At 44.4% G+C, this 24,071-nt stretch overlaps 1 protein-coding gene across 3 annotated transcripts in view; it reads left to right on the forward strand.

The window, feature by feature from the left end:
* The window catches only part of LOC126253310 (tyrosine-protein phosphatase non-receptor type 4), a 204,204-nt gene that overhangs the window by 79,580 nt on the left and 100,553 nt on the right, over positions 1-24,071 (forward strand). For all 3 annotated transcript variants that reach the window (XM_049954542.1, XM_049954544.1, XM_049954543.1), the window contains 5 exons: positions 12,182-12,269; positions 15,520-15,672; positions 15,810-16,042; positions 16,499-16,675; positions 16,752-16,908. In XM_049954542.1, coding sequence (XP_049810499.1) covers positions 12,182-12,269; positions 15,520-15,672; positions 15,810-16,042; positions 16,499-16,675; positions 16,752-16,908 — 808 coding nt within the window. The remainder of the gene's footprint in view (positions 1-12,181; positions 12,270-15,519; positions 15,673-15,809; positions 16,043-16,498; positions 16,676-16,751; positions 16,909-24,071) is intronic.

Below are 24,071 nucleotides of genomic sequence, written 5' to 3' on the forward strand. Positions count from 1 at the left end.
GTTTATATGAGTGAAACTTTTGTGTTACCACAATCGCTTTTGAGTCACTAAACCGAGGAAGTACGTATTCTTTGGTCAGTTCGTAGTCCTCTGTTGTGCAATATTCAAAGTCAAAGTTTTTATGTTTTCCACGGCAAATACATGAAGTGATTTGGGTGTTAAGATTTGTTGGTCATATGGCCTTCGTAAGCTGGCTTTAGCAGCTAGCCGCTTAACAGTCCCGCCAAGGCCATCGCATGCGCTCTTGCCATGGGATGTTGCAAAGAACTCCCACTCTGCCTCAACTTAAAATCAGTTTTATGCAAACACATATTAAGGAAGTCTTCCTTATTTTTATAATGTGCAGTGCTGCCATCAGAAAAGTAAGTTATCATTTTAAGTGCAAAAGGCAAGTTTTGGTTTATGATTTCTAGCAGTTTTTTCAGGAATATATAGAAAGTGACTGCATTATGTTTCAGGCAGTCTGATGTGAAGACATACTGCAGATGTTTTAGTTTTCCCTCCCGTTTATAATACACTCCTGGAAATGGAAAAAAGAACACATTGACACCGGTGTGTCAGACCCACCATACTTGCTCCGGACACTGCGAGAGGGCTGTACAAGCAATGATCACACGCACGGCACAGCGGACACACCAGGAACCGCGGTGTTGGCCGTCGAATGGCGCTAGCTGCGCAGCATTTGTGCACCGCCGCCGTCAGTGTCAGCCAGTTTGCCGTGGCATACGGAGCTCCATCGCAGTCTTTAACACTGGTAGCATGCCGCGACAGCGTGGACGTGAACCGTATGTGCAGTTGACGGACTTTGAGCGAGGGCGTATAGTGGGCATGCGGGAGGCCGGGTGGACGTACCGCCGAATTGCTCAACACGTGGGGCGTGAGGTCTCCACAGTACATCGATGTTGTCGCCAGTGGTCGGCGGAAGGTGCACGTGCCCGTCGACCTGGGACCGGACCACAGCGACGCACGGATGCACGCCAAGACCGTAGGATCCTACGCAGTGCCGTAGGGGACCGCACCGCCACTTCCCAGCAAATTAGGGACACTGTTGCTCCTGGGGTATTGGCGAGGACCATTCGCAACCGTCTCCATGAAGCTGGGCTACGGTCCCGCACACCGTTAGGCCGTCTTCCGCTCACGCCCCAACATCGTGCAGCCCGCCTCCAGTGGTGTTGCGACAGGCGTGAATGGAGGGACGAATAGAGACGTGTCGTCTTCAGCGATGAGAGTCGCTTCTGCCTTGGTGCCAATGATGGTCGTATGCGTGTTTGGCGCCGTGCAGGTGAGCGCCACAATCAGGACTGCATACGACCGAGGCACACAGGGCCAACACCCGGCATCATGGTGTGGGGAGCGATCTCCTACACTGGCCGTACACCACTGGTGATCGTCGAGGGGACACTGAATAGTGCACGGTACATCCAAACTGTCATCGAACCCATCGTTCTACCATTCCTAGACCGGCAAGGGAACTTGCTGTTCCAACAGGACAATGCACGTCCGCATGTATCCCGTGCCACCCAACATGCTCTAGAAGGTGTAAGTCAACTACCCTGGCCAGCAAGATCTCCGGATCTGTCCCCCATTGAGCATGTTTGGGACTGGATGAAGCGTCGTCCCACGCGGTCTGCACGTCCAGTACGAACGCTGGTCCAACTGAGGCGCCAGGTGGAAATGGCATGGCAAGCCGTTCCACAGGACTACATCCAGCATCTCTACGATCGTCTCCATGGGAGAATAGCAGCCTGCATTGCTGCGAAAGGTGGATATACACTGTACTAGTGCCGACATTGTGCATGCTCTGTTGCCTGTGTCTATGTGCCTGTGGTTCTGTCAGTGTGATCATGTGATGTATCTGACCCCAGGAATGTGTCAATAAAGTTTCCCCTTCCTGGGGCAATGAATTCACGGTGTTCTTATTTCAATTTCCAGGAGTGTATATGATGAAAGAATGCAGTGTAGCTTCCCCGTTACATCAAGGTGGCCATAAGTGGGATAGTGGCCAAAACTAGAGCCTGGTCCCTATATGAAAATATCACGTTTTTTTTATAATAAAAAGTGAATGTCATACAAAATCGTAAGATTCGTAAGTTATTATTTTCTTTATATATTTTATTCTCGCATTAAAATATCATTTAATGAATTAACAAACAATAAGAGGGTAATGCATAAAAAGGCTAACATAATAATTTAAGTTTGTTAGAAATAGTCTGCTTTTCACCTGACTAGTGTGTATTGCAGTAGTAAAATATTATTTTATACAAGAACCCATTGAGATCCCATCTTGAAATTTTGCATGCATGTAGTCAGTTAGACTGGACAACACATACAATTTTTATTAAAAAAATCAGAGGGTAAGTATTTCGGAAATTTCAAAAAATGTTTTTTTGGAATAGCTTAAAATTTTCAAATTTAGGTAGCATAGTCATGTTACGTATCAAATTGAAGGGAATTTTTAGAGGAAAACAATGGTGCAATTTTGAGCTCTCTAGGTTGTATAACTTTTGAGCTACAGCATTTTAAAACAATCATTGATTGATCAAAAATGAAGGTTTTTTGGTTTTTAAACACTTGAAACTCAAAAACCAAAGGTCAGAAAAATTTGAAATTTCAAATTTAAACTAGTGTTAGTGGGTACATTACTTGAAAAAAAAAAAAAAAAAAAAAAAAGATATTCATCCAAATCTGAGCTATCAAGGTTCAGACTGTTAGTTGATTTGAGATGGAATGACCTACATAAAAAAAAAGTTTTGCATCACCTCGGTTCCAGAACCTGTACAGAAAATTGGAATAGAGATCAACATAAACATATGTCTGCACTTATTATTGCTCACGAAACCCACACATTGTATGTTGTACCATCATACAGTGAGATCTTCAGAAGTGGTGGTCCAGATTGCTGTAAACACTGGTACCTCTAATACCCAGTAGCACGTATTCGTCGTGGCATACTACCCACAAGTTCATAAAGACATTGTTGGTCCAGATTGCCCCACTCCTCAGTGGTGATTCGGCGTAGATCCATCAGAATGGTCAGTGGGTCACATTGTCCATAAACAGCCCTTGCCACCCTATCCCAGGCATGTCCATTAGGATTCATGTCTGGAGAACATGATGGCACCTCTAGTCGAGCAATGTCATTATCCTGAAGGAAGTCATTCACGAGTTGTGCATGATGGGGGTGTGAATTGTCATCCATGAAGGCGAATGCCTCACCAATATGCTGCCGATATGGTTGCACTACGGTCGGAGGATGGCATTCACGTGTCGTACAGCCGTTACGGTGCCTTCCATGACCACCAGTGGAGTACGTCAGCCCCACTGATGCCACCCCAAAACATCAGGGAACCTCCACCTTGCTGCGCTCGCTGGACAGTGTGTCTAAGGCGTTCAGCCTGACCGGGTTGCCTCCAAACACATCTCCAACAATTGTCTGGTTGAAGGCATATGTGACACTCAGTGAAGAGAACGTGATGCCAATCCTGAGTGGTCCATTCGGCATTTTGTTGGGCGCATCTGTTCTGCGCTGCTTGGCGTCGTGGTTGCAAAGATAGACCTCGCCATGGACGTCGGGAGTGAAATTGGCGTCATGCAGCCTATTGCACACAGTTTGAGTCATAACACATCATTCTGTGGCTGCACGAAATCCTTCCTTCAACAGGATGGCGTTGCTGTCGGGGTTCCTCTGAGCCATAATCCGTAGGTAGCGGTCATCCAATGCAGTAATAGCCAATAGCCCTTGGGCAGCCTGAGCGAAACATGTCATAGACAGATCCTGTCCCTCTGTATCTCCATGTCTGAAAAACATCGCTTTGGTTCACTCCGAGACACCTGTACAGTTTCCTTGTTGAGAGCCCTTCCTGGCACAAAGTAACAATGCGGACACGATTGAACCACGGTATTGACCGTCTAGGCACAGCTGAACTACAGACAACATGAGCCGTGTACCTTCTTCCGGGTGGAATGAGTGGAACTGATTAGCTGTTGGACCAACTCCGTCAAATAGGCGCTGCTCATGCGTGTTTGTTTACATCTTTGGGTGGGTATAGTGACATCTCTGAACATTCAAAGGGACTGTGTATGTGATACAATATCCATGGTCAATGTCTATCTTCAGGAGTTTTGGGAACTGGCGTGATGCAAAACTTTTTTTGATGTGTTTAGTAGTTACATATATATTTCGAACAAAATTTCTGGTTTGCTTGATTAACAACTGCCCAGAGATCAGCACACTCCCTGCCCTGTGCATAACTGATGTAGTGTCTGATGATTCTCTTCATTTTAATAGCTGTAAACTACTATTACCCTACTCAAGGCCACAAAGATCTAATGATTGATATATGGTTTGCTTCCCATTTAAATAGGACCTCTGTGGTTACTAACATCTTTGAGCTTATGTTAGGTGCTGATTTTATTCCACATTTTGTGCTCATTGACAAACACATGCCTAATAAATGGGATTGACAGTCACAAAGTGATTGGCACTCAGGGCCATCCTACTGGTAGCATGCCGAGAAGAGTTGACGTAGTTACACAGTTCTCTTAGGAGACTAATATTCTGCATAGTGTAGAATTTTTGTCGATGCCCATAGAGATTTACACTATAGTGTGGTGGTAAGAACAATACTGTGCACTATGTACGTAGGATCCCAGGTCCACCTGTTTCACAGTGCGCCTACAGGATTGCACCAGAACATCTGAAGAAATGCTTCAGTTGGGAGTCATATGTCCCTCCAACAATTCATGGGCATCTCCTCTGTACATGGTCTGTGAGAAGGGTGGCTCTTGCCATCCTTGCAGTGACTGTGCGTATTGAATCCCAGAACTGTTCCAGATAAGTATGCCATAACTAATATCCAAGAACTTGCACATGTTGTGGTAGGTGTAGATGTTTCCACTATTCTTGATGGTCATGAGGCCTTACAACCATGTTCTGCAAGAGCCTAATGATATACCAAAAACAGTGGCCTTTCTCGTCTAACACTCATTTACACGAGACATGTTCACGAAGTATGATTGCCATGGCATTGTGTTAAATTAGGATAAGTGTGTCACAAGTGAAATTGAAATAACCTTTCTTGGCCATAGGATCTTGGCTCGTGACACTTACCCACTACCAGAGAAGTAATCCATTTTATGTGACTTTCTGGAGCCAAGGAATAATCAAAAATTGATTTTTCTGGTCATAGTGAATCTTTTTTATTGCTGTCATCTTCTGGCGACAGCAACTATTCAAGCAGCTCAGAGAAATGCAGTCCCTGCTCACAGCACAAAGTGCTGATGAATTCTAAATGGACTCCAGAAATGGATAAAACTTTCCATGACCTAGAGGCGAGTCTTGTGAAGACAGTGCTGCTTGCCTACCCTGTACTATCCAAATGATTTACCATTGATATAGACACCAGCCAAAATGAAATTTGTGCCACTGTATACCAAAAAGTCAACAAACATCGGCAACTGTTAAGTGGGTTTTTTTTCTCCCCCTCCCAAAAAACTTACATCCAGGATGAAACAAATGGAATGCCCATAATAAGGAACTTCTGGCAGCTTATGAGAACATCAGCTATTTTCACCCTCAAATTGAAGCCCGTCTGTGATGATCTATACTAAGGCAATTTGGTTTATCATATCAGCTTTTCAAATGTCAGTGATAAATATTCCCCTTGTCAATTCAGGCACACTGAATCTGTCTGTCAGTTTACCATGGACATAGTCATAGTGGCTGACTACTTTTATCACATTTGCAGTTTGGGTAACGTTTTGAATTACAACAATCTCGCTATGGCCCAAGCGATCGATCAACAACTGCAACTTCTACTAAATGATCTTTACGTTGGGCTGAGGCTGAAGCAAGTCAAGGTGTTAGGTGGCAGTTCAAAAAATCTGGTGTGATGTCTCAAATTGGAAGTGACCACCATACATTTCATTGCAATTTTGAAAAGTGTCTACAACTTGGCACATTCAGGTGAAATGCTATGACTAAATTATTAACCGACCATGTTGTGTGGCCATCAGTAAAAAATGATGCTCTCGTCTGGGCTTGCTTGTGCCTTCAGTGTTGGCAATGCAAGGTGGGATACTGTTTTGGTGCAGGTATGGATGTATCCCCAGTTTCTAGTGAGGTTTGGTCACTTAAACATAAACATGTGTGGGCCCTCTACTGTCTTCAGAAGGTAACAAGTATCCAATGACAGCAGTAGACAGATGGGCAGCAGCTATACTACTGACGTATCGGCTGAGATGTTTGCAAAAACATTCATTACAGATTGGTTAGCATGCTTTGGCTCTCTTCTTCGTATTACATCAGACCAGGACCAGCAATTTGAGTCCAATCTTTTCAACATATATATGCTGTACTTACCAAACGAAAGTGTTGGTATGTTGATAGGAGACAATAAAAAACACACAAACACACACACAAATCCTATCAACATACCAACGCTTTCGTTTGGTAAGTAACAGCATCTTTATTTTTAGATATATTTTTCCCACGTGGAATGTTTCCCTCTCTGGCAGGTCAATAGACACACAAACAAACACAAACATACACACAAAATTCAGCTTTCGCAACCAACGGTTGCTTCGTCAGGAAAGAGGGAAGGAGAGGGGAAGATGAAAGGATGTGGGTTTTAAGGGAGAGGGTAAGGAGTCACTCCAATCCCGGGAGCGGAAAGACTTACCTTAGGGGAAAAAAAAGGACGGGTATACACTCGCGCGCGCACACACACATATCCATCCACACATATACAGACATAAGCAGACATATTCAAAGACGAAGAGTTTGGGCAGAGATGTCAGTTGAGGCGGAAGTGCAGAGGCAAAGATGTTGTTGAATGACAGGTGAGGTATGAGTGGCGGCATCTCCGGAGTTCGGATAGGTTGGTGTTAGTGGGAAGTATCCAGATAACCCGGACGGTGTAACACTGTGCCAAGATGTGCTGGCCGTGCACCAAGGCATGTTTAGCCACAGGGTGATCCTCATTACCAACAAACACTGTCTGCCTGTGTCCATTCATGTGAATGGACAGTTTGTTGCTGGTCATTCCCACATAGAAAGCTTCACAGTGTAGGCAGGTCAGTTGGTAAATTACGTGGGTGCTTTCACACGTGGCTCTGCCTTTGATTGTGTACACCTTCCGGGTTACAGGACTGGAGTATGTGGTGGTGGGAGGGTGCATGGGACAGGTTTTACACCGGGGGCGGTTACAAGGGTAGGAGCCAGAGGGTAGGGAAGGTGGTTTGGGGATTTCATAGGGATGAACTAACAGGTTACGAAGGTTAGGTGGATGGCGGAAAGACACTCTTGGTGGAGTGGGGAGGATTTCATGAAGGATGGATCTCATTTCAGGGCAGGTTTTGAGGAAGTCGTATCCCTGCTGGAGAGCCACATTCAGAGTCTGGTCCAGTCCCGGAAAGTATCCTGTCACAAGTGGGGCACTTTTGTGGTTCTTCTGTGGGAGGTTCTGGTTTTGAGGGGATGAGGAAGTGGCTCTGGTTATTTGCTTCTGTACCAGGTCGGGAGGGTAGTTGCGGGATGCGAAAGCTGTTTTCAGGTTGTTGGTGTAATGGTTCAGGGATTCCGGACTGGAGCAGATTTGTTTGCCACGAAGACCTAGGCTGTAGGGAAGGGACTGTTTGATGTGGAATGGGTGGCAGCTGTCATAATGTGGGTGGACAGACGTCACCTACACATCAACTCGGCCAATGAACACACCCGTCAACTCCTATCCTTAATAAAAGTCCTCAATCTTTCCTCTCCCACATCCACACCGGCTGTTCAGAGCATCCTCCTACAGGCCAACCGCAAATTAGAACAGCATGCCACCCTCCACCTCAAAAAACTATCCAATCTCCTGGTTTCGCACCTCCGGAAAGGCAACTCACTCATCCTTCACAACCTTTCCAGCAAACCTCAACCTGCTCTCATTGCACACAAACCCAGTCTCTCCCATCTACTCAATCTCCCACTTCCAGCTCCACTCCCTCAAAAACCTCAATTCCAATCAACACAATCTGGAACCACAATACCCTAATTCAGTAGTTAACCTTTCCTCCAAACCTCTCTCCCAATCCGAAACCTCTGTCCTATCCAAAGGCCTCACCTTCAGCCCCACTCCCAGATTCAACCAAACAGTCCTCGTCAAAGATTTACTGTCCTACACTCGTACTCTCTGCTGGAAATATCACTTTTCCACGAAGAAAAATGATCCTAATCCTACTCCTAATGATCCAACCCCCCAAGACACTATCCAAATTGAACCCTGCCTGGAACAGTTCCGTCCTCTGTCACAGCGGGACTCACCTCCTCTTCCTCAAAACCACCCTCTCCAAACCTTCCAGGAATTTCTGACTTCCAGCCTTGCATCTCAATCCTTCTTAAAAAAACCTTAATCATACTCCCAACATCACCACTGCTGAAGTCCAGGCTATACGTGATCTGAAGGCTGACCGATCCATCGTCATTCTTCCGGCGGACAAGGGTTCCACGACCGTGGTACTTGATTGTCGGGAGTATGTGGCTGAGGGACTGCGTCAGCTTTCAGACAACACCACATACAAAGTTTGCCAAGGTAATCCCATTCCCAAAGTCCAGGCGGAGCTTCAAGGAGTCCTCAGAACCTTAGCCCCCCTGCAAAACCTTTCACCTGACTCCATCAACCTCCTGACCCCACCGACGCCCCGCACGCCTACCTTCTACCTTCTTCCTAAAATTCCCCGCACCCCTACCTTCTACCTTCTACCTTCTTCCTAAAATTCACAAACCCAATCATCCCGGCCGCCCCATTGTAGCTGGTTACCAAGCCCCCACAGAACGTATCTCTGCCTACGTAGATCAACACCTTCAACCCATTACATGCAGTCTCCCATCCTTCATCAAAGACACCAACCACTTTCTCGAACGCCTGGAATCCTTACCCAATCTGTTACCCCCGGAAACCATCCTTGTAACCATTGATGCCACTTCCTTATACACAAATATTCCGCACGTCCAGGGCCTCGCTGCGATGGAGCACTTCCTTTCACGCCGATCACCTGCCACCCTACCTAAAACCTCTTTCCTCATTACCTTAGCCAGCTTCATGCTGATGTAAAACTTCTTCACTTTTGAAGGCCAGACATACCAACAATTAAAGGGAACAGTCATGGGTACCAGGATGGCCCCCTCGTACGCCAACCTATTCATGGGTCGCTTGGAGGAAGCCTTCTTGGTTACCCAGGCCTGCCAACCCAAAGTTTGGTACAGATTTATTAATGACATCTTCATGATCTGGACTCAGAGTGAAGAAGAACTCCAGAATTTCCTCTCCAACCTCAACTCCTTTGGTTCCATCAGATTCACCTGGTCCTACTCAAAATCCCACGCCACTTTCCTTGACGTTGACCTCCATCTGTCCAATGGCCAGCTTCACACGTCCGTCCACATCAAACCCACCAACAAGCAACAGCACCTCCATTATGACAGTTGCCACCCATTCCACATCAAATAGTCCCTTCCCTACAGCCTAGGTCTTCGTGGCAAACAAATCTGCTCCAGTCCGGAATCCCTGAACCATTACACCAACAACCTGAAAACAGCTTTCGCATCCCGCAACTACCCTCCCGACCTGGTACAGAAGCAAATAACCAGAGCCACTTCCTCATCCCCTCAAACCCAGAACCTCCCACAGAAGAACCACAAAAGTGCCCCACTTGTGACAGGATACTTTCCGGGACTGGACCAGACTCTGAATGTGGCTCTCCAGCAGGGATACGACTTCCTCAAATCCTGCCCTGAAATGAGATCCATCCTTCATGAAATCCTCCCCACTCCACCAAGAGTGTCTTTCCGCTGTCCACCTAACCTTCGTAACCTGTTAGTTCATCCCTATGAAATCCCCAAACCACCTTCCCTACCCTCTGGCTCCTACCCTTGTAACCGCCCCCGGTGTAAAACCTGTCCCATGCACCCTCTCACCACCACCTACTCCAGTCCTGTAACCCGGAAGGTGTACACAATCAAAGGCAGAGCCACGTGTGAAAGCACCCACGTAATTTACCAACTGACCTGCCTACACTGTGATGCATTCTATGTGGGAATGACCAGCAACAAACTGTCCATTCGCATGTATGGACACAGGCAGACAGTGTTTGTTGGTAATGAGGATCACCCTGTGGCTAAACATGCCTTGGTGCACGGCCAGCACATCTTGGCACAGTGTTACACCGTCCGGGTTATCTGGATACTTCCCACTAACACCAACCTATCCGAACTCCGGAGATGGGAACTTGCTCTTCAATATATCCTCTCTTCCCGTTACCAACCAGGCCTCAATCTCCGCTAATTTCAAGTTGCCGCCACTCATACCTCACCTGTCATTCAACATCTTTGCCTCTGCACTTCCGCCTCGACTGACATCTCTGCCCAAACTCTTCGTCTTTGAATATGTCTGCTTGTGTCTGTATATGTGTGAATGGATATGTGTGTGTGTGTGTGTGTGTGTGCGCGAGTGTATACCCGTCCTTTGTTCCCCCTAAGGTAAGTCTTTCCGCTCCCGGGATTGGAATGACTCCTTACCCTCTCCCTTAAAACCCACATAAAGATGTTATTGAAAGACAGGTGAGGTATGAGCGGCGGCAACTTGAAATTAGCGGAGGTTGAGGCCTGGCGGATAATGAGAAGAGAGGATATACTGAAGGGCAAGTTACCATCTCTGGAGTTCTGACAGGTTGGTGTTAGTGGGAAGTATCCAGATAACCCGGACGGTGTAACACTGTGCCATGATGTGCTGGCCGTGCACCAAGGCATGTTTAGCCACAGGGTGATCCTCATTACCAACAAACACTGTCTGCCTGTGTCCATTCATGTGAATGGACAGTTTGTTGCTGGTCATTCCCACATAGAAAGCTTCACAGTGTAGGCAGGTCAGTTGGTAAATCACCTTAAAACCCACATCCTTTTGTCATTCCCTCTCCGTCCCTCTTTCCTGATGAAGCAACCGTTGATTGCGAAAGCTAGAATTTTGTGTGTATGATTGTGTTTGTTTGTGTGTGTATTGACCTGCCAGTGCTTTCGTATGGTAAGTCACATCATCTTTGTTTTTGGATATAATTTTCCTGCATGGAATGTTTCTGTGCAGTTTCCAGTGCCACCTCACCAAAAGTTATCATCCTGTCAGCGGTGGGATGGTTGAAAGATGGTATGGAACTTTAAAGGGCACTCACAAGTGTCATCAAGAGACCTGGATGGAAGCACTACCTCTGGTCCTTTCAGAACTACAGATGGCTTATAAATCTGACATGTGATTCATTGTTGGCTGAAATGGTTTGTGGGAAGCCACTGAGGATTCTGGCTGACTACCTCACACCTGCACCTTTGCCCGATCAGGTGGAACTACCACCATTGATACAGCAAATTTAGAAACATGTCACAAAGCACCAATAGCCACATGCTTTGCACCATGATGAACATGCAGTTTTTTCATGCAGAGCAGTGGTGGACTGCTCCTGTGTTGTGCTCTACACTGATTTAGTCCCCTTGTCACCCCTGATACGCTGGACGTTTCCAAGCGGTGCAATGTGGAAACAATGTGTTAAACACCTTGCAAAATGCTAAATGCAGCAAGGTGTCAATTGAGAGAGTGAACGACTATGCTGTCACCATCTTTGGATAGCATATGACAACCATGGTTACACAATGCCTCTACACATCCATGCAGGTCTCAACTACAAGCTCTACATCCAGTTGCTCAGTATGGGTTGTGCTTGGGACCATAACTATGGCTTCTCTGGTGCTGCAACCAATTATTCAAAAAAGAGCCGGATGTCAAGTTAGGTTCATGTATGCATATATTCCCAAGTATCCCACACTTAAGGGGGAGGAGGGCTGTGCGTGAAGAAACAATGCATCAATTGAATTTGATATATTTTCTGTGAAAGTGTTGATGGTTCATACTCCGATTTGTTGTTTGCTGGTTGGTACTTTGTTTTCCTTCCCTCAAAAAAAGTGATTATCATTATACGCAAAATAAGTGTTGATGTTGGTATAAGAGGTTTACTTTCGCCTAAAAGTTCATCAGAGTCTTTTATACTTACTATTACTGTCATTATTTCTCAGTGTTTTACAATTTTTTAAAGCCAGTCTCATTTTTAGTGCTATGTTTTTATCACGATTTTTATAATGCTTACTGTGTTTCTCCAAAAGGCGCCAGTCACCAGCCGATGCTGAATTCAACTTCCTTGAACATGCAAAGAGGTTGGATATGTATGGTGTGGACTTGCATCGTGCTAGAGTAAGTATAATATTGAAGACATCAAATTCACTTTCTTTTTCTTGAGGAGGAGATGTACTGTCATGTTCTGCTGTGATGCAGATACAGCAATCAGTGAAAGAAAGAAAACCAGATTACATTTGGTTGGTGGGAGCTGTCTGTTGCAATTGATGAAGCTGTCACTATTTGATTCCACTTAGTTTCTAAGGCCAGTTTTTTATTCCCTGTAGTGATTCTCTCAAATGGTGAAATACCATATTGCTCCTGTAATGAAAGCATTAAGATCTTTGGGATTCTGTACTACTGAACTGGCCAGAAAATACAGGCTTGATATTTTTCATAAGGAATGTGCAGTTAGGACATCATTATTTTGTTTTTTGATACTGAGTGAGGTAGGACATTGGTTAGCATGTTGGAGTAGCATTCAGGAAAAGCTGGGTTAAAAACTCTGCCTGAGCATCACTGTGAGCTTGTGTGTGGTGTTTTGTATTGAATCAGTTGAAATGTCAGGATAGTTCTACTGAAAAGAACGGATCTTATTTCCTTCCTTATTCTTGCTATCTCCGACGTGTGCTCAGTCCCGAATTGTCATCAGCATTCCTTGACGATGGTTGGATGGTTTTCAACTGAAACTGATGAATTTATAGGGGAAACTTAAAAATACATTTATATAAAATTGAGTTTTTTTTTCCAAGTCTGTTAGAGAATTGGCTGAGCAACTGGATGGAAAATTGGTGTTCCTTCACACTAACAGTCGTACTAGCAGAGAATGTTTAACGTGCACAATCAGGCATTCTTTTGTATCATATCAGTGTCATTTGATGGCTCACAAAAAGCTTGGGTTTATTTCTTATAAATTTGATATATCACTAAAGTCTTCTTGCAGTGTGGCACTATTGAAAGATAATGTAGACATCAGGCTGTGTGTCAGTTCCGTTGTGCAGGTGTGAAAGATGGAATGTGTTATAATGTTTGCAATAATCAAGAACATTTAAAGCTGCTGACTTATTTCTCATATGTCATTAATGTACCTGTATGTTTCAAGAGTCTTGAAGACAGATGGTGTGCGTCATTTTTCAGAACACTTGTTAAGACTTGCACATGATTGCATACATTTTTCACTAACACACATATGGAGTAGATTTCTTAAATACAAATTATATATAAATGTCTGTCCTTTAATCATCAGGGATTTGGGAAAAAGGGATTTTTTTTTAAACTCGTGACTGCTCATATCATGAAAGTTGTAGACTGATGGCCAGGAGGATGTTGGATTTTCTTGTATCTCGGAGAGATTAGGGTGTAGTTCCATTTTAACCTGTTTTTAAACAAAGCATGTGTTCCAAGAAGTTTTTGTGTCATATTTTGTTTGAAAACTTACATACTATGAAACTTCAGTTAAAGTTTAGAGACCTTGCAGATGTCATTGTCAACTGGTTTAGGCAGGAGTCAGATAATTTCAGGAATTTGTTGCGCATTACATCGAGGTGGTTGTTGTTGTTGTTGTTGTTGTGGTGGTGGTGGTTTTTATTTATTTATTTATTTTTTTGTTTACGATGCCCAAGTCTGTCTCTTGTGAAGTATTTTCAATATATTTTGTGCTATTACTGTTAATTGTCCTTGCTCATTTCATTGAGCTTTGATATTTTACTAATTCTGTACCATAATGATATACATCAATAAATGATCTTTTCTAATATACACTCCTGGAAATTGAAATAAGAACACCGTGAATTCATTGTCCCAGGAAGGGGAAACTTTATTGACACATTCCTGGGGTCAGATACATCACTTGATCACACTGACAGAACCACAGGCACATAGACACAGGCAACAGAGCATGCACAATGTCGGCACTAGTACAGTGTATATCCACCTTTCGCAGCAATGCAGGCTGCTATTCTCCCATGGAGACGATCATAGAGATGCTGGATGTAGTCCTGTGGAACGGCTTGCCATACCATTTCCACCTGGCGCCTTAGTTGGACCAGCGTTCGTGCTGGACATGCAGACCGCGTGAGACGACGCTTCATTCAGTCCCAAACATGCTCAATGGGGGACAGATCCGGAGATCTTGCTGGCCAGGGTAGTTGACTTACACCTTGTAGAGCACGTTGGGTGGCACGGGATACATGCGGACGTGCATTGTCCTGTTGGAACAGCAAGTTCCCTTGCCGGTCTAGGAATGGTAGAACGATGGGTTCGATGACAGTTTGGATGTACCGTGCACTATTCAGTGTCCCCTCGACGATCACCAGTGGTGTACGGCCAGTGTAGGAGATCGCTCCCCACACCATGATGCCGGGTGTTGGCCCTGTGTGCCTCGGTCGTATGCAGTCCTGATTGTGGCGCTCACCTGCACGGCGCCAAACACGCATACGACCATCATTGGCACCAAGGCAGAAGCGACTCTCATCGCTGAAGACGACACGTCTCCATTCGTCCCTCCATTCACGCCTGTCGGGACACCACTGGAGGCGGGCTGCACGATGTTGGGGCGTAAGCGGAAGACGGCCTAACGGTGTGCGGGACCGTAGCCCAGCTTCATGGAGACGGTTGCGAATGGTCCTCGCCGATACCCCAGGAGCAACAGTGTCCCTAATTTGCTGGGAAGTGGCGGTGCGGTCCCCTACGGCACTGCGTAGGATCCTACGGTCTTGGCGTGCATCCGTCCGTTGCTGCGGTCCGGTCCCAGGTCGACGGGCACGTGCACCCTCCGCCGACCACTGGCGACAACATCGATGTACTGTTGAGACCTCACGCCCCACGTGTTGAGCAATTCGGCGGTACGTCCACCCGGCCTCCCGCATGCCCACTATACGCCCTCGCTCAAAGTCCGTCAACTGCACATACGGTTCACGTCCACGCTGTCGCGGCATGCTACCAGTGTTAAAGACTGCGATGGAGCACCGTATGCCACGGCAAACTGGCTGACACTGACGGCGGCGGTGCACAAATGCTGCGCAGCTAGCGCCATTCGACGGCCAACACCGCGGTTCCTGGTGTGTCCGCTGTGCCGTGCGTGTGATCATTGCTTGTACAGCCCTCTCGCAGTGTCCGGAGCAAGTATGGTGGGTCTGACACACCGGTGTCAATGTGTTCTTTTTTCCATTTCCAGGAGTGTAGATTTAGCACACTCTGAGGTTCATCTGTGAAGAAGTTACATATTTGTTTTTGTGTGTAATAGTGTTTCAAATAAGAAATATATTAGATGTATTAATAAATCTGCTTTTATATCCTGTCTCTGACTGCTTTTCGATGGTGTGCACAGGATTCAACAAATAAAGATATACAGCTTGGAGTTACATCTTTAGGACTTGTAGTATTCCACAATGGAATAAGAATTAACATTTTTTCATGGTCCAAGATAGTTAAGATATCTTTCAAACGGAAGCAATTCTTCATCCAACTTCGAAGGGAGCCAGTAAGTCATTTGTAATTTTAAAAAAAGTAGTGCCCTTATATAAACACGTTAAATTTGTTTCTATTGGTTAATAATTAGTGAAATAATATCGTAAAGAAAAAGGCATATTTTAGTATTTAATGTCATCTTTGTTACAGTCTGAGGATTATGATACCCTGTTGGGTTTCAATATGACAACGTACCGATCATCAAAAAATTTATGGAAATCGTGTGTTGAGTATCACACGTTCTTTAGGCTGCATTCACCACAGACTCGAACCAGAAGGTTTCACCTATCCCTTGGCTCTAAATTCACATATTCTGGCCGCACAGAATTCCAGACAATAGAAGAAGGAAGACACAGAGCCAGGCTTGAAAGACATTTTATCAGGTACAGTAATAACATGTTTTATGCTTTTTGTTGTGATTTTAAATGTTCACATAGAGCCATTTCTGTATGAAAGTGAAAGAGTTTTCGCTGGTTTTATTGTTGCAGTTGTTTTATGATAGCTGTTTGTTGTAATAGTGTTGTCACTTAAAAAGAAAAAGATAGGTGTGTGTGACTAAAGTTATTAGGAAAACAAAAGCTTAAAAGGGGTCTTCATGTGAGCCTTCTGTGCCTGTGACACACCCACTAATTGTCTGCAGTTGATTGGAATCCTCCTATCACTTTTGTACATTGTTTTCATTCACTATTTTCAAATTTTAATAAATTTTTTGATAAAACTGTACTCCATTCAGTAATATGCCTCTGTATTAACAAGAACAATGCCACACTCTTGCAGTGGCCCTTAGACACTGTAGAATTTTTGTCACTTGAAAATTGAGATATTATGTACTGTTGCAGGTCTTCTCCCAGCAAGCGGCTTATTCGCCAAACAGTCCCTGCGCCAGTAATTGCTGAAGAGAAATCAAAACTTATTCCTTCTACACGACCTTCTCGTTCATACGATAACAAAGTAACCTCTTTGGGTGCTAGAGAACCACGCAGGGCGTGGGGTGAAGCCTCCCACCCTTCAGATGAGTAAGTACCTTTGATCATGGAAGTAGAATAGGAAAATATAATTCAGACATTAAAAACTGAATATAATTTTTTTCAGTGAGGGTGGATTTATTGATCGCACTGAAGAAAGACCTCACTTCTCACCTCTCTCAGCCAGCCGTACATTGAGTTATGTAGATGATGAGCCTGAAACCGATCGAAGTGTGAGCACTGGAGTGTATGAAATACCTGGATATGTAGATACACAATCACAGGTATCTCTCTCTCTCTCTCTCTCTCTCTCTCTCTCTCTCTCTCTCTCTCTCTCTCTGTGTGTGTAGTGTCGATACTTATCTTAATACATTCTACTTAACATACATGTAAGACTGTCTTTGGCAATATGAAATATGTCTTTTTATCTTTCTACTGTTACAGTGTGTTATAGAGCACATAGCTAACTTTTATCACATGCTAGAATGTCAGGAATGAAAGATATACCGGATTATTTCTTGTAAAATCTGGGTATTAAAAGTTATCAGTGTGGGACTAGCATTTCTATTGTATATGCATTGGCCAAAAATTTTCATCATTGGACAGGTGACTCATTCAACTGGCAATGAATTTCAATAGGTGTCAGACTCTGCAAATGGAGAAAACTAATGTTTACATGCTGTTCTTATAATGGAAACATCACCATTTTAAGTATCAAAAACAGTCCTCAGTCACGTCACTGTCACTCAAGTTCTGTGCTGCGTACAGTGCTGCCATCTCATGGATGTCGTCTATCCTTACTGGTGACAGACACTGACTCGGCACAATGATCGATTCTGGCCTGTTTGACCTCCATCTAGCCTCTTGTACTACTCTCCAGTGGAACTGTAATAGTTACTATCATCACCTTTCAGAATTGCAGTCTCTTCTTCCTCCTCTCTATTCTGTAGCTTGTGTTTTACTGCAGGAATCTCGTTCTGTGGATACTCATTTGCTGACTATTTGTGGTTTCCAGGCCTTCTGCCAGAACTGGGTTGGTCCTTTGCAAGCATCCTGTGGCGTCTGTCTGTTGGTCCACATGGACTTTGTTAGCTCTTCATACTGTGCTGGAAGCAGTGGCCTTTCAGACCCATTTAGACTCAGCAGTAACAATATGCAGTTGTCATCTCCTCCCTCCTATGTTTCCTGCTCTTCTTGCTCTCCTTTGGAAGCTCCCTCCCTTTTCCTTGTGGATTTTTACACCCGTAACACTCTATTTGGTTCCACTATGACCGCTGTTTGATGAAGGATTGTTGAAGGCCTGCTGGCAGGACGTACACTGGAGCACCCAAACGCTTTAGTGTGGCATGTGGAACTTTTTTGGCCATTGATCTTCCCTTCTTAGCTCATCTGTTCAATGGGGAGTTAATGGTGATTTGTGCAACACAATCATTTTCTGATTGTCTTACCTTTTCTTCAGCATTACTCGCCTGGACACCCTCCCATGTGAGCCTTTGCTAATGCAGAGTGGGATGCCTTTTCTTCGGCTGCCATCCCAACTGCTCCACCACCGTGACGGCATTGACGAGCCTGTATGGAGTCTGATCGATTACATTCTTTCAGCAACTACTTCAGCAATTCCTTCTTCCTCAGGTTTTCCCCAACAGAAGATTGTCCCACTGTGGAACCTGTAAAATTGCTTGTTAGGAACATGAACAAAATTGTGCGTGCCACTGAAAGACTGACTGTCAGAGAGATTGCAGAAGAATATAACATTTCAGTTCAGTCTTCTCAAACATCACATGGAATGACTCCCTTTATTTTTCATTCCCCACTGCTTGGAGGACAATATTATGGAAATGGAAGAGGATGTAGATGAAGATGAAATGGGAGATACGATACTGTGTGAAGAGTTTGACAGAGCACTGAAAGACCTGAGTCGAAACAAGGCCCCCGGAGTAGACAACATTCCATTGGAACTACTGACGGCCTTGGGAGAGCCAGTCCTGACAAAACTCTACCATCTGATGAGCAAGGCGAAATACCCTCAGATTTCAAGAAGAATATAATAATTCCAATCCCAAAGAAAGCAGGTGTTGACAGATGTGAGAATTACCGAACTATCAGTTTAATAAGTCACAGCTGCAAAATACTAACGCGAATTCTTTACAGACGAATGGAAAAACTAGTAGAAGCCGACCTCGGGGAAGATCAGTTTGGATTCCGTAGAAATACTGGAACACGTGAGGCAATACTGACACTACGAATTATCTTAGAAGAAAGATTAAGGAAAGGCAAACCTACATTTCTAGCATTTGTAGACTTAGAGAAAGCTTTTGACAATGTTGACTGGAATACTCTCTTTCAAATTCTAAAGGTGGCAGGGGTAAAATACAGGGAGCGAAAGGCTATTTACAATCTGTACAGAAACCAGATGGCAGTTAAGAGTCGAGGGACATCAAAGGGAAGCATTGGTTGGGAAGGGAGTGAGACAGGGTTGTAGCCTATCCCCGATGTTATTCAATCTGTATATTGAGCAAGCAGTAAAGGAAACGAAAGAAAAGTTCGGAGTAGGTATTAAAAGCCATGGAGAACAAATAAAAACTTTGAGGTTCGCCGATGACATTGTAATTCTGTCAGAGACAGCAAAGGACTTGGAAGAACAGTTGAACGGAATGGATGGTGTCTTGAAGGGAGGATATAAGCTGAACATCAACAAAAGCAAAACGAGGATAATGGAATGTAGTCGAATTAAGTCGGGTGATGTTGAGGGTATTAGATTAGGAAATGAGACACTTAAAGTAGTAAAGGAGTTTTGCTATTTGGGGAGCAAAATAACTGATGATGGTCGAAGTAGAGAGGATATAAAATGTAGACTGGCAATGGCAAGGAAAGCGTTTCTGAAGAAGAGAAATTTAACATCGAGTATAGATTTAAGTGTCAGGAAGTCATTTCTGAAAGTATTTGTATGGAGTGTAGCCATGTATGGAAGTGAAACATGGACGGTAAATAGTTTGGACAAGAAGAGAATAGAAGCTTTTGAAATGTGGTGCTACAGAAGAATGCTGAAGATTAGATGGGTAGATCACATAACTAATGAGGAGGTACTGAATAGGATTGAGGAGGAGTTTGTGGCACAACTTGACCAGAAGAAGGGATCGGTTGGTAGGACATGTTCTGAGGCATCAAGGGATCACCAATTTAGTACTGGAGGGCAGTGTGGAGGGTAAAAATCGTAGGGGGAGACCAGGAGATGAATACACTAAGCAGATTCAGAAGGATGTAGGTTGCAGTAGGTACTGGGAGATGAAGAAGCTTGCACAGGATAGAGTAGCATGGAGAGCTGCATCAAACCAGTCTCAGGACTGAAGACCACAACAACAGCAACACTGCTTGGAGCCTTACAATGCCAACTGGGCAACTGGGAATTTGCCAGAAACCTTGCTCTCTGCCCGGACACTGCTCCTGTACTTATCGGTGGCTAACCAATGTCATATACTTGCCTTTTATGACAATGTCTAAAGTGAGGGCTAATTCCCTTCCCAATTGTGAGAAAGTGTCATTATTCCAGTTTTTAAATTAGGTAAACCACATCTTCACACGCTGAGCTATCGTCCAGTCAGTTTAACCAGTAGCCTTTGCATGTTACTTGAATGTATGGTGGAAGGCTGTATTGGATCCTTGAATTCCAGGACCTTTTGACTTCAACCCAGGGTTGTTTTCGCCAAGGCCACTCTACTGTAGATAATTTAGGTCACCTGGAGTCTGCTATTCAAATGGCTTTTGTCTTGGTTCAACGCCTTGTTGCAGCCTTCTTTGATCTGCCCAAAGCTTATGACACCACATGGTGCCACCACATCCTTGCCACCTTACACGATTAGTGCCTCTCTGGCGTGCTCTCAATTTTTATCTGGAATTTTCTTTGATGGCACACTTTCCAGTTACAGATTGACACCTCCCATAGCACTTCCATTCTGCAGGAGAGTGGGGTTCCACAGGGTTCTCTTTTTGAGTGTCCCCCTCTTTTTAGCGGCTGTCAATGGTCTTGTGGTGGCTGTGGGGCCTGTGGTATCCCCCTTTTTGTATGCTGATGATTTTTGCATTTATTTTTGTTCATCTGTGATGATCGTTGTTGGACACAGACTGCAGGGAACTATATGCCGATTGTACTCTTGGGCTCTCATTCATTGCTTCCATTTTTCAGCTGCCAAGACCTGCGTTACACATTTGTCATTAACGCGCATCCAGATCTGTACCTCGATAGCCAGTCCCTCAATCTAGTGGACTCTCATCATTCTTATAGGGACTGGTCTGTGATGTGTGGTTGAGAAAGCTTCCCTATCGTTGTAAACTACAGCGGACATGTTGTCACACCTCAATGCTTTCTGATACCTCAGAAACACCAACTGGGGTGAGGACCACTCTACTCCGATAGGGCTCTACACAGCATTTATGCAGTCCCGTCTAGATGACATGAGTCTTGCATACAGCTCAGTGTCACCTTTGACATTACAGATGCTGGATCCGATGTATCATTGTGGAGTAGGACTGGCTGCTGGTGCATTCTGGACTAGCCCCATGATCAGCCTCCTTGTGGAGGCAGGGGTTCCACCATTGTGAGTTTTGCACTGACAACAGTCGATCGCTTATGTATGTTACGCATATGTTGCTCCCCGGTGCTACTGTGGTCTCGTCTTTCTAGTTACAAAGATCTGCCTGCAGTGGTAGCCCAGGTCTCCAGGTCTGAGGTTACAATTGCCATGCACATCGATTCCCTGTTTTCTAAACTCCAGCTTTCCCCTCTTGCACCTCTTCTCAGGGCCTTTTCGTCTACAACTTTGTGGACACGCTCCATCCAACCTCTGTCATGACTCATTGCAAGGTCCGAGTAACTCTGGTCATCCTGAAATCCACAGCCACCAGTTCTTCTTCATTCTTGGCATGTTTCGGGGCTCAGAAGTAGTCTATACTAATAGCTCAATGGTTGCTGGTCACACTGGCTTTGCTTATGTCCGTGCAGGATGCAACACACTCTGCTCCTTGTCGGATGGCTGCAGTGTTTCCACTGCGTAGTTGGCACTGTTAACCATCTCTTGTGCTCTTGAGCATATCCTTTCCTGCATCAGTGAGTCCTTCCTCATGTATTTTTCAGCAGTTTACAAGCTCTTCACCGTTGTTACCCTTGCCATTCCTTGGTCCTGACTATCCAGGATTCCCACTTGGTGGTCTGTGTGTGGGACCTGTGTCACTTTGGGATCCTGGGGGATGAACTCACTGACATGCTGGCCAAACTTGCTACCAGTGAGCAGCTTCTTGAAATCAGTATCCCAGAATTGGACCTTCGAAAGTTCTAAGAATTAGGAATACAGAATGGCATACTCTGACATTGCTGAACCAACTACGGGCAATGAAGTAGGTAATGACTTTGTGGAGGACCTCCATGCGGGCCTCTCACAAAAACTCATTGTCCTTTGTGAGCTCTGTATCAGACATACTCGGCTGACCCATGGTGATCTCCTCCATTGACTGGATTCACCAAACTGTTGTTGTGATGCCCATTTGATGGCAGTCCACATTTTGTTGGACTGTCCTAACCTTAGCGATAGTGCAACGGACTCTTAACCTTCCTGACTCACAACTCCTGATGTTAGTGGACAATGCATCAGTGGATGACCTGGTTTTGCATTTTATTTGTGAATGGGTTTTTACCACTCCCTCTAAGGTATGGCACCTCAGCCTTGTTGGCGCATAAAGGGGTTGGTGGGACATTGTGTTGTGTCGTCTGCCCTGAATGGGCACCGGCAGTCTGGGCTTGGTGATCCGCCCCAGCCCTCACCTTACCTGCTCGTTTGCTTCTGTCCCTCCTCTTGCATATTCTGTTTGACTTGGTGTTCTTCCTCTGTTTTCCTGTGCTTCTCTTGCACTGTCCATTTTGCTAGTCTTTTCTTAGTATTGCTGGGTGGGGTGCCTGTGGTAAGTGGTGGGCAGTATGGCTCCCATCACAGTCTGCCTTTGGAGGCCTCCAGCTGCTCCCTGGATGTGGCACTTTGCCCACTTTTTTCTTTTACCCCCATTTCTTTTTCCTTTATATAGGCTTCGTTGACCTTGGGTAGACCTTGGGGTTTTCGTTCCTTGGGTTTCATGCACTAGGCCTTTATTTGGTGTGTAGTTTCTTCGACTTACCTGTTGCAGGTGGGAGTGACTGATGACCTCGTAGTTTGCCCCTTTAATCATTAAACCAACCAACTATATAAATTGAAAGAACTGTGTGTTCCTTACTTTTTTATTCCAATGAACCAAAAGACATAATCAAGTATTATATTTAATTTAAACAAATAAAAAAACTGTATAGGTTGGCTTGCTTCTTCAGCTGATAACAACAAAGATGAAAATGGAAACCAAATGATGAAGGATAACAGTTATCAGTTTGAAGCTTGATTTAAGACCATAACAATTAACGAACATTGGCTTGTTGTACCTGATAATCTTGGTCTTCATACATACAATACTTACTGATGTGCAAAGAGAAGAAACTGGGGTGGGAGGGGTCCATCGTTACAGTTTCGGCTTTTGTGCGGGCTGCCTAACATTTGTTCACCTAATTTGTTAACAGTGTTTGCTATCAACTAGATGTTGACTCACAACTCTGCCTTAGTTTGTATTGTAGATTTTGTTGTTGGCCTCTGAAACTAATTTCCACTGACTGTATAGTATTACTTGTGCTTTTGTATTTGTATGCGAATTAAGCTGGAAGTTACAATTAAGTGCAAGTTCCAAGGGGAGCAGTGTAATATTCTTTGTTTGTGTTCTCTTGGCGTAATAAAACCTGTCATTACTGTACAGTACCAGTTTATTTTAATAACTATTGCTTATTACATTCTCTAGGTCCTTGATTGTCACTGTATTTCCTCTTATATAATGCATTTATGTTATGATATACCCAGTTTTCCAGTTGCACTTTTTATAACACTGTGTGTGTGTGTGTGTGTGTGTGTGTGTGTGTGTGTGTGTGTGTGTGGGTTTTTTTTTTTTTTTTTTTTTTTTTTTCAAGATTTATGTTTTTCAGCTTGATACTAAAAACCCAGCAGTGGCTTGTTAGGGTCCTAGTACATTGTTGTTGCTGTAGTCTCAGTGGTCACCACTTCTCTATAAATTTCTTCTTGTTCATTCTGTGGTATTCCAATGCTGATGCAAATATTCAGTGGGCACTTGAGTAAGTGTTTGGGTGTCTGTGTGCTATTGCTGAAAAAGAGCTAATACTCGAAATCTAGTGTGCATACTGTTTTCTGTTGACATCTGTCATGGTGTATGCAATTTCATAACACTGCCAGTTCTGACCCTTGCAAAATAGGTGCACTGGACTAGTCATTTTGATATTTCTAGATTATCTTTGATTTTATTTATTTCCTTTAATTTTTAAATATAGAAGTTGTGTTCTTTTAATACTTTGCATCTACTTCCAATGTTT

The sequence above is a fragment of the Schistocerca nitens genome, chromosome 4 (genome assembly GCF_023898315.1).
Source record: "Schistocerca nitens isolate TAMUIC-IGC-003100 chromosome 4, iqSchNite1.1, whole genome shotgun sequence".
Classification (NCBI taxonomy): Eukaryota; Metazoa; Arthropoda; class Insecta; order Orthoptera; family Acrididae; genus Schistocerca; species Schistocerca nitens.